Source organism: Atta cephalotes, assembly GCF_000143395.1.
Source record: "Atta cephalotes unplaced genomic scaffold scaffold00003, whole genome shotgun sequence".
NCBI classification, from domain to species: domain Eukaryota; kingdom Metazoa; phylum Arthropoda; class Insecta; order Hymenoptera; family Formicidae; genus Atta; species Atta cephalotes.
The window spans coordinates 1,685,191-1,697,466 of NW_012130067.1; the positions used below are offsets into that span (position 1 = coordinate 1,685,191).

At 30.8% G+C, this 12,276-nt stretch overlaps 2 protein-coding genes across 2 annotated transcripts in view; both read right to left on the reverse strand.

Moving 5' to 3' along the window:
- Positions 1-3,405: 3,405 nt before the first annotated feature.
- LOC105625719 (cell cycle checkpoint protein RAD17) lies at positions 3,406-5,580 on the reverse strand. Its single transcript, XM_012207043.1, has 9 exons — positions 5,566-5,580; positions 4,830-5,223; positions 4,600-4,756; positions 4,392-4,514; positions 4,142-4,320; positions 3,990-4,079; positions 3,734-3,924; positions 3,542-3,664; positions 3,406-3,444 (listed from the first exon to the last, which is right to left on the reverse strand). The coding sequence occupies exons 1-9, from the start codon at positions 5,578-5,580 to the stop codon at positions 3,406-3,408; spliced, it is 1,311 nt and encodes a 436-aa protein (XP_012062433.1).
- Positions 5,581-5,641: 61 nt separating this feature from the next.
- LOC105625720 (la-related protein 1B) overlaps positions 5,642-12,276 on the reverse strand; it is a 23,858-nt gene continuing 17,223 nt past the window's right edge. Inside the window, exon 18 of the mRNA XM_012207044.1 lies at positions 5,642-5,768. Coding sequence (XP_012062434.1) covers positions 5,642-5,768 — 127 coding nt within the window. The remainder of the gene's footprint in view (positions 5,769-12,276) is intronic.

Below are 12,276 nucleotides of genomic sequence, written 5' to 3' on the forward strand. Positions count from 1 at the left end.
ACTCTCTCTCTCTCTCTCTCTCTCTCTCTCTCTCTCTCATCTTCCCTTCTTTTCTTTTTTCTTTATAAAAATTTATTTTACATAAAAAGTTTGAATAACTATTTTATATTGAGGATTTTTAATCAAAGCAGTAGCAAATACATAAAAATTACAGCTAGCAGAAGTGACGTTCTTCGAAGCAATGTCGATTATAATATACACATCAGGTGCATTAGCGCAACTTTATATTTTGTGCTCCTGTGTGCAACAATTAATAAATGCGGTAATTGATAATTTATCTTTTAGATAATTTTGTTTTTGATTTACAACTGTAAAATTGAAAAATTTCTAAATTACTGTAAGGATGTTAAAGAAGTGTCAATTTTTCAATCTTCGGCAATAAAATGATATGCTTTCTGTAGTTTTTTGAGCTACAGAATCTGATTTTGTTTTTCAAAAAATTTTAATTTGTCTAGAAAGATTAAAATCATCATATAAAGCTTAAGAATCACAAAATATAAAGTAAGTCGTAAATTGTAAAAAATTGATCAATATTATATAAGCAAATTGGCTAATCACAGTAAAGCCAGTAACGAATTAATGTTACGATTTTCTTACTGCTTACGTCTTACTGTCTTATGTTTTTGTATGTATCATCAGCCATATTTTCTCCCAAGTGATTCTTATTTATGAGTAAATGTCCGCCGCGGCTCTGTCGGTGGAGACATGTACTGCTCGCTTACGAAAGATTTTTGTGGTATATACAATTAATATTCATACAATATTCTGAACATTTCATTGACATTTGCATATTCTATAATGATTCTTTTACTATTCCGGAGTATTTGGAATCGAACTTTCTATGAATATGTAATTACACTGAAAGAAAAGATTGGCTGCTGCAGCAATTTAGATAGTAATATGGCATAGCATTTTTAATTGGTTGTGGGTGCAGTAACCAATTTTTGGCCTACATTAGTCTATCTGCAATGTCAATCAATAGACGATTTCAATAGACTAACGCAACTAAAAATTGATTGTTGCAGCTAATTAAAAATGCTATGCTATATTCAGCCAATCTTTTCTTTCAATGTAAGAAAGGATATTAGAATATAGATATATTGTTGCTATATCTTTGCTCAAAGCACGTAAAGAAAAAATAAAAGCACTTATTAACAAATCACGAAGTGCAAGCTATCGAGCGTATCAAACTTGATGGATTCAATCATTATTGAACCGATAATCTCGATTCGCAATTTGTCGGCTGATATAAAGGAACATAGGTCTCATGACATGTCGCTGTGCTTGTTTCAACATCAAAGACACTCAAAGATCGTCACACTGTGTCTCCAGAAAAAGGTTTCTAGAATATAAATAATACTTTTTATATCTTAATTCGATAGCATTAAGAAGTTATTCAAAAATAAAGGCTTAAGTGGTATTTTCCCTCAAATAATTTTATTTAAAAAATTTTATTATATTTTGATGAGAAAATTTTATCATATTCTCTTCAGTAAAATTGGCACTTTTCTAACTTCTTTATTTTTTTTTATATAATTACAAATTCTCGCTTTAGCAAACGTACTGACATATAACATTAATATTTTCAGAAAACTAGATATTACAGTTTGATGAATTGTATTTTATATTTAATATAAATAAATAAATTTAATATTAAATATAATATACTTATATATAATATATTTATATGTAATTATATAATTTTTGTTGCATATTGCTCTTCTGTGGAAACTGTAGAGTACGGAAATATCAGATAAAGCATTTCACGAAAAGTGGTATTTGCTTCAGCCATCAATAAAACATGTATTTATCTTGATAATTATGGCTAATCATTTAGAATGCAAAATTGCTATATTTAAAAATTTTAATTTTTCCTTGCCCTCATTTATGGCGGTAAAATTTTGTACACTTCTTATTTCTTTTACATAATATAATATATACTTTATATTATAATATATTTCAAATTTAACATTCTTCGAACTTCCTTTCAGATTTTAAATCAATCGTACTCAATCGCTCTTCTGTTTTTAAAAACAAATTGAAAAGTATGATATCCAAAAGAAAAATCTTATTTACAGTAGTTATGATTGTTACTTCCAAACTAATAACAAAAATTAATAATCCTATTAAAATATGTATTACTTACAATAGAAGGATTATCACGAAATAAAGAGATTATAATTAGTATTAAATGAGCTGTATTTATTTACTGAATTCTTCTTAGGGCTACAAGAAAATGCAAGAAATTATACATTATGTATTTTCATGTCTCTTTTTGCCATAAATCTTACGCACGTAACAATCTGCATGATACACAAAAAAATTAAAGGATTACCTAGTCTGTCCTCAAAAATATGTAAATATTCAAGAATGCAACTTCGTCAAAAATACTCATAACCAAGATTTAAAAAAAATATTTTTTCATTTCGTTATAACTTTTATTTATCTATATCTGGTTACCTATTTTTGAAGACGAACTAATCCTTCAATTTTTTTGTATAGTGTAGGTATGATAACGATTTGGGGTAATTGTATAGTTTAGCTACATCACTTAAAAAATCAATAAAATTAGGCTTTTTTTGACGCCGAACGTCGTCCTGAATGCATACATAGCCTTCAGAAACCACTCACTGAACTTAGTAATCCGCTTATTGAGCTTTTATAAGAACTCATAGTGATCGCTCAGTGAGAAGTTATAGTCATAGTACGTACCTATTGAATGGCTGCATTCAGCAGATTCAACAGTTGCTATTGATTTATTGGGTTGTCCAGAAAGTTCGTGCCGACTAACTTATATAATTTAATAAATGTAATTTACTAAATTTAAATTTTCTGCGTTTCAATTTTCCTTCAACATCGGCACGAACTTTCTGGACAACCCAATATTTTTCTAGATCTAAAATTCTGATTGGATCTAAAAGAATACACCAATAATAGCAAGCGCTCACTCAACTGTTGAATCCGCTAAATGCATCCAATAGTGATTCTTTAATATGATTGGTTCATACGCTTATATCCAGCGAAGAACTAAAGATAAGAACCAATCATATTAAAGAATTAATCACTAAGCATTTACTAATCAGTATTTTCTGTTCAGCTATTATGTTCAGTGCAGCTATTATGATCGATTATTTAGTATTTAATTAATTTTAGTTTGTTTTCTTTTTCAAATTTTATTCAATTAATTTTATTCTAATATTTAATTAACTGTATTTTTATATAATTAAAGTAATAAATTTTTAAATATTAATATTTTTATTTTCTAGCAAAAGAAAAAAAGGATTATGTAAAAAGGCAGAATATAAAAAATACTTGATATGCAATGTCTAATCTTCTTCGATAATTATTTCCTCATTTTCATCCAATGCTTCGTTTGTCTCCTTCAGAGTGGTTTTAATTATAGCTTCATAACAGCGCGTTTCTGCCATCACCAAGCATTTTCGTCTGCAAGTACTTATACGTTAAAATATAAAATACAGTCGACAATGGTGAGTGAATATAATTGATTAAAATAATTTAAGTATTTAATATATTTTGATACTTGCATGTTACTGTGATCATCCCGCGGTTTTTTCACTGGATTCCAGTTAGTTACAGGCTTCTCATTCGTCAACATCAAACCACGGATGCAGTACGATAATGCAACTTTATTCAAATTGCGATCCTATCATATTAAGGAATGTAATAATAATAATAATTTTTCGTAACAAAAATAATATTTAATCGAACTTACACGCCATTCAGAATTTAGAACATCAGCCAAGCTCAATATATCAGACGCTACTGCGGCTTCCTCTAAAGTTCTTATAGTATTCAGATAATTCTCCTGTAGGAATTTGACGAATACCACTGACTGTGATTGGAAGAATGCTGCTATTTCTTCGGGATCGTGTACAAATTTGAAAGAATTTCCATGTGATTGTCCTAAAATATTAAATATAAATCATAATTTGTGAAAGTTGGCAAATCCAGAAATAAGATCTAATTACTTTTCGGATTTATGACTCTTCCGATGCCATGTAGTAGACCCAAAGTTTCCTCCCGAATCCCGCATTCGCTTTTCACGTGTCTCTCGGGCACTAACAATCATACAAACAAAATGCAGAATCGTACTTATTGGTTCAATTATTAGAGCATATACCTCTGAGAGAAACAAAAATTAGATTTAGAATGGCACTGCGCACATCGCCGATGCTGTTGGACAATATCTCGTCGATGTGTCGTTGAGAGACATGCAGCATGTCACCAGCAATGGAATTCAATGTATTAGATACTCGTTTCAATACGTTCTTCATCGAGGTAGTCGTGACTGCGTTTATACTGTATAAATAAATCACAATTAAAGAGAACCAGAGAGACGTTTGATCTTTCAGAAATTATAATTGATTCACTTAATGATGTCAATGCCAAACTTCATCCTTATATCAGGTGGAAACAAAGTGTGCATCAGTCTTGAATTGCCAGTTTCCGTGAAAACGAATATCACAGGTTCTCTTCCCATTTGAAAATATTTTCTAGATATTTATAAAGAAATATATCACATAATGATTTGATTAAAGCATTGAATTGTTCATTACAAAGTGACAAAGTGTTGCTTACTCCAAGAGTGCGAAGAAGCTTTTATAATCCTCGTGATAGACATTTGGGATATCCTTAACAAGGAATAATTGTTTTAAACAGTCACCCAATACTGTGTGATAACGTGTTGCACGTATCAAGTGATCCTCGAATCTGTCTCCTTGTCGCATTATGTGTTCTAAAAACAATTCGAAATTATGAATCAAGTTATATATCACAAAGAAGCTTGAATTTGAAAGTATGACAGTTACTATTTTCATCTTCAACCGGATCAACCGGTGTAATCCACTCTATAATATCAAAACTATTTTCTTTGGCAAGTAATTTTATAGCTGCAGTTTTACCACATCCAGAAGGTCCAGAAAGGATCAACATAGAAGGTTGTCCCTTCAATGCCTTGTTCTGAAGCCAATTAGAGATTTCTTTCTGTTTCTGTTTACTAATTGCCAATTCAGACAGTCTTTGAGGCTCGCAGGCCTGAAGCAGCTTTGATAAGCTGGTTTCATGCTTTCTCTTCTTGAAATTACTTTGCGTAAATGATCTGTCAAACAAAGTTTTATCTAATTCTGCTCTATTGGTATGTTTTACTAAGGGTTTATTTACAGGTTCGCAATCAAATGATGGAACACACCAAGTGTTATTTCTCTGCAAAGAAACACAATTCAGTTATTTGAACAATTAAATTTAACACTTAAGTTATTAAGAAGAAAATGTTTTGTATTTTAAACAAGATGTGAAGATAAAGATAAGAACAAAAGATTTGTTCGCATCACATGTTCCAATATGCTTTTCTCTTACCATAATTCTATTCACTCCAACGAGCCTTGTTGGAGTGAGTAGGAGTTATAAGCATGTTGGAACATGCGATGCAAACAAACTTAATACAGCGTTTAGGTTAGGATGAAATAAGGCGAGACACATTTAGTCACATTTCATTCGAATAACACAGCTTTAAATAATATTTGTCAAAATATTTTTTATATTTACCTTCGATTCAACCATGTTCTTTCATATAAATTATGTCATAATCATATTTCTAATGAGCTTAAAAGATTGCCTCGCATCAGTCCCATGTCTCCTTAAAACATGTTCTAAGCATGTCCCATATGATTCTCATAATATCAATAGCAACCAATACTGCCAATAATGTCATAAATATTGTCAGCCTTTCTTCCATTTGAATATTATATCTGTACACGGAATTGCATAATTAATATTTTGATCTACAAAGTTTCTTTTCCCTTTAATACGAACATTAGGGTTATAAATTAAACTCTGATTTTTCTATCTCAAAGTCTTTTAAACAATTTCTTTGTAGTTTAAGTCTCGTTCTTGTAAACAGGAATCTTTGCATATATCTTAATATTTTCAGAAGCGTAAAAACGATCTCAAATTTACTAAATTCACGATTAATTTAATTGCTCGAATTAATTCAACATATGGAATTAACTTACAGCAAAATTATTTATTTATTAGAAATGCTTTTTGCTTATAATTCAAAAGCTATTAAAGCCTCGACATTTTGGTATTAGAATTTTCGTTCAAAATGATCTCAGAAATCTATAATCCTTAAGCATTGTTATAATTTTTACCAAACACTCTGTATATATCAATATATTATTATATACATCATTTTATACAATTGGTGGTCAGTAAAACTCAATTATACAAGTAATAAATTAATAATATTATCTTGCAAGATTCTCTCTAATAATATTAATAACTTATTTTAAATATAATTTCTACATGTAAAAATACATTCTATTATGTGAGTTCGAAAATATTACAATGGCATCGAATATATATAATAAGTATAACCACTAGCAAAAATTAATATGAAAGTTTTTTTTCAGAAAATAACATAAACTTGTAAAACAAACTTGTGGATAAGCAGAAAAACATATACAAACGCATTGGTAATATAAGAAAGACGGTAATCTATACAGTAGTCTAGTATTCTAATGCACATATTCATAGTCAGACCTTGTACTTAAGGCTTCCTTAAATTTATCTTTAGATGCTCAGCAATTAATGAAATAATTCGTACTGTATCTGAAGATAAATTTAAGAAAGCCTTACATACAAGGCTTATGATAAGGCTACATGATAAGGCTTGACTATGAATATGGGTAAAAGTGTCCTAAGGAACAAGATGTAGTCTTTGCAATTTTGTTACGAATAATAATTACAATGTCGAACTCTCTGGGATGTCTTCCGAGGAGAAGGTACGAAGGGACTAAGTGTTCGGTTTTTTTGATCGTTTTATTTTATATATTCACAAACATTACAACTTTGTCGACTACGCGCCCGCATTCACAAAAGCCATCCTATACGCGTCATACAATACATATCACTCGTCTCGGGACCCCTTGAGGCCCTTGCGTACCAATTACGAATTGTAATCTCTTTTCCCCGAGTCCCTAAGCCGGCGTTCATTAGCAATTTACTCTGTGTATATAAGCGTACGTGTATATAAGTATGTATCCTTTTTGCTTTTTTTTTTATTTACAGTCGAAGCGCGATGCGCTCAATATATCCTGCGAAGCTACGTGGATTGGTTGGGCTGGTATTTTTCATCCTCACTCCCGAGAATTCTCGAGGCTCCTGCCGATCCAGGCAGCTCCGTGTTGGAATTTGAAAAAATATGTAGCATTATATATCTTCAACGAAAGGCTTGGACTTGGTAGTTATTCGTCGGTCCTATCTAGAATCCCGAAGGACCAACCGGTTTTCTACGAGAGTTCTCTCTAGCGATCCTCTAAACGTATTCTAGTTAAATTTGCGGCGCTTATTATTTTTTTCTCTTTCCTCTTTCTTTTCTTCTTTTATTGTGCATTATCTGAAAATGCATGAATAATGCGACTTTTTATAACATTCCGGAAGTCAAGTTCTTTTCAAAGGCACTATTGTACGCGAACGGAAATACGGCCCGAAGAAAGTTACGCCCTTTCTGATGTTCTTGTTCAATATCTGTCACGAATCGATAAGGTAAATGTATCAGTTAGTGGACATGATTCAATTATTGAACAAAACATCAAAAATTTTTAATATCAAGCTTTTAATGTATGATATGTACGACTCTAAAAAAATTCACTTTATTCAATGTTTATAAACAAATTTATTTAGAATTGTATATCATTTGAGAGCGAACGTGGCAAAGCAGCAGAGATCTCGGATTCCCAAAAGAATCAAAGTATTTTTATACGCTCATGTCTCCTCTCGGAAGAAAGCGACAACCGAGAGTATCTTCCTGCCAAAAACATTTCTCTAACAAAATTTCATTGTTCAGAATCGTTAAACTGTAGACATATGACTGTATACATACAATCAGCATGCGCACTACAGTCGAAAGAAGTCACCATACTCGGCCACGAGAAAGAGTAGGTGAGAAATACATGACAATTAAATAAGCATCACAAGAATATGAGACATAGTATATAACACAGGCCAACGTAAGAAAAAGTACATATCATTAAAAGCTTAATATTTAAACTATTTACTATTTCGTCCAATAACTGAGTCATGTTCATTAACTAGTAGATACATTCATCTTATTTTCGGTGTCTGTGAAGTTAAGGCTCCAGACATGTCGGATGAGATCTCAAATCGATCGGTCACTTTCATCGACGAATCGTCGAAAAATTTGATCGTATCATTTTCGATTTCACAAAAGATACCGAGGAGAGGGCTCCGCTGGCAATCGGTTAAAGCGACTAGATTTTTGTAAAATTTTACACAAACGCAACGCGATCTCGTCGATTCAATAATAGTAATTGATCAATGACTGCATATGTGAGAGTAAAAAAAACGTTTTTTTAAAGTTGAAGCGATTCAATCTTTCTGTATCTTTAAATTATAATGGGCACTAAACGAGATAAAGTGAGAAATAGTATGTAATTACTAATGATATCAATGTATCATAAATAACACATTACGTGATAATAAGTAACGTTATTTTTTGAGATCGGATCGTGATTGACGACTGATCGATGTCGAGTAGCAAAACGTATGGATCTGTCTGTGTAATGAATTGCGCTCGTCTTTTCTCACACCGTCGAGGATGCCTTTCAATAAAATTACGCATTCCTGTGTTCGTTTAAGGAGGGATCTTACTAACAAATTCTGTTTCTTCAACAAAAAAAACGAGCTTCGTATCAAGGTATATAAAAATGGCACTTATACAAAATGGTAACATTATAAATATAATTGTATTTGTAGAGCTATGTTATTCAAGAAAAAGATTATATTATTGGGCAAATGAGCGAGTTTAGCGAGTCAAATTATTGAAAGATTACAACAATGTGAAAAAAGGCGGAAAAAAGATACACAATTAAAGTAACAGATCTAAAAATATAAAGATCTTTAAAAGCTACGTAGGAAAAATAAATTCAGCGAAAACGAAATGACGATTTGAAAATATTACGGTCCCTCCTCAAAACGCATCCCATCTCCACATTGATAAACATAATCATTTCTTGCGATCTAGTGTATAATCTTTATATGAAATATTTTTTTATACATTTTCTTATAGTTAAGCAACCAATAAACCCCACCCACTTTTTTAGCGTAAGCCTTAAATGTAAAATTAAGATTTATTTTAGTGGTATATAAGTAACAATGTAAGAATTTATATACACACATACACACACATATATATATATGTAATATATACATATATATATACACATATATATAGATGTGTGTGTGTGTGTGTGTGTGTGTGTGTGTGTGTGTGTATATATATATATATATATACGTATGTATAATATATAATCTTTTTTTTACATTTCGGGGTCGATCTCGTGGCGTGGCTCTTCACCAACTTTGGATAAAAATTATTTACATTATGTTACATTTCTGTCTCTTCTACAAAAAAAGGGGGGGAACAACGTTGCACAATAACGTATATTAGATATGAAAACAGTGCAATTATAGTGAGAAAAATCGGCGCCAAGTACTTCGTTTTTTTTTCTCTTCGAATATCAACGTTTTATTTCAGTATTTCCGTATTTTCCTCCCATATTTAATGATTGATAAACCACATCACGAGAAAGAAGCCTATATAACATATAAGCCGATCGTATATTTAGCTTGTATAAACTTATCTAAGATCTTATCTCGTTATTCGTACGCTATATAAAGGCTTATATAGCTTACACTATAGTTATTGGCTTAAAAACCTACAGGTACATCTAAATCGTTTAAAATCGAACTATGAAAGTATGTACAATTAATGAGCACGCAGTTTATTTTCTCTCGCCTGTACATATCTATTATTATATCGCGACTGATAAATCGATAGGAAATTATTTGTGCTAACAACTGTCTCTCGTCTGTTCAATGATCATTCTCTTCTCTTTTTTTTCTCCCTTCGCTTAGAAACGTTTCCTTTCGTCTCGTTAGTAAATCATTCTCGGTTGTTCGTGGTAACTTGGAAAACATTAACGTGCGTAGTTTCGTTGTACATCCGAATATTAATACAAACGAGAAAGGAGATCTGATATCGATCGCGATACGTTTAAGAAAGGAGATGAAAAAAAAATTTTTTTTAAATAAAAAATCAAATGAATAGACTCTTTCTCGTGTAAAGAAAACAGAAATCTAAAAAAGATAAAGAAACAATTATTAAATCAGTCTTAAAATTTGAAGACTCCAATTTCCATCGAGAATTTAAAAAAAATGAAAAAGAGAAGAGATGCGTAATTAGATATAATCAATTTTTTTCTTATAAATTGAACGCGATCGCGTTCATTCTCAGATGAATTCGCTATCGAACAGACGCAGAGACTTTCGATTGTCGCCTCGTTTAAGAATCATTGTCAGCTTTTGCTATCACTGTGCCTTCACAGAAGCAACGTCTCGATGTATCTCTTTTTGTTAATTAAGAATTTAAACATTATTCTCTCAAGACACAAGACTTTATTCTCTATTACTTAGTCTCATGAATTTCCTAGTCATTATTCATATTGCAAAATCAATCAAGAAGTTCATTAACAAGTGATATTGTAGCATTTAACTTTTTTTTACTATCAACATTTGAATGTCATTCATAAGATATATCGATACGTTAATTGTAATCTCGATCGATGATACGAAGTCCAATCCCATCTTCGTATAATTTTAATTTTTGGATTTATGTCCTGTCTAAATAGCAAAAGCGGATTTCATTGACGTAACAATGGGAAGACAAAGAAAGACGGGAAAAATCCAAAAGATAGCATGAATGCATTTTCCGTAACGAAATCATTTGCGCTTTACTACGTGCGCCTATTACGATTAACGTTACGCAAAATCCATTCTTATTTTTTTCTTCGATCTCGAGAACTAATGTGTCGATATTGTGCAACTTAGACCTCTTTTCAAAGACATTTTTGCGCGTAGCGCTCGAACGAGTAAAATATTCGGTGTATCATATGTTTCCGAGTGTAATATTAAATACGTTATACTCATGATTTATGTGTATCGATTTTTCATGTAATAACGTATCCGTCAATAAAGAAATAAAAGTTATACGCGACGACGAGAATTACAGCCTTTCTTGTCATTCAAAGGCATTTTCTTTTTCTCTTTCATCTTCCTAATCAATGCTTACCGTTCACTTTCGCTCAAATATTATTGCTTATTGTATCGTGATAACTGTATCACTTATCTTGATTTTTCTATTGTAAACAATATGTGATATAATACATGAGCTCAATACGTGACTAGTATGTTCAGGACGACAGGATTAAGATATAAACATAACAATTTTCTGCGTTTGCACGAAAGCCGTCTCATCATCCTTCGAATATGCATTTTGTGAACAGTCTACAATGATCGACTATCGACTTAAGAAATAAAGAACAACCATCTACACAATTTACTAATTCGTTTGATTGATTAATTGATAAAAACGGCCATTTCAATTTTCTATTTATATATACAAGTCACTCAATTTATTATTCCTCTCGTTATGCAAAATCAATACGATATAAATCAATCTTCGTAACACTTTCATTTCATCAAAACGTATAATATTTATAATATAATTATTGCATAGACAGCGTATGTATAAATATATGTATATGCAAACTCGATTAGTGCAAGTAGTATATTAAGAATTCAAATGATTTCTAAAAGCTTGATTCCAAATGATTTTGAATTAAAAGTCTAAAAAATTTACATTTTGGGGACTGTCAACGTTAACCTTTCTGTATTTGTGTTATGTTTACGCAGATGTTTTCGTGATCTACATTTTATGAGAAATAAATATGGCAAAATTGATATATATATATATATATATATATATATGTGTGTATGTATATACATATATATAGATATATATTACGTTATTATATGGAAGTACGCCACGATTACATTTAGTCTTAAAATAGAAGCTCTGAATGTAACACTTAACTGCTATCACTTCAAGAGAGTAAGTAAATACTATTGATATATTTCAATGATACATATAAAGAATGCGTGTCTTCTATAAAAAAAAATTATGCTAAAAAATAAAAAGAAGAAAACTGAAAAGGGCGCCTTTTCCATAAAAAAAAAGTTAAATATCTCAGAAAGATAGGAATTTAAATAATCTCAATAATAATCAGAAAAGGCAGAGCAAATCTAATAAGTCATATAGATGTGTATCTACACAACTAAGTATTCACGAATTATATGATTAGTCTCTGAATTTATAATAGATTAATCAAAATTAAT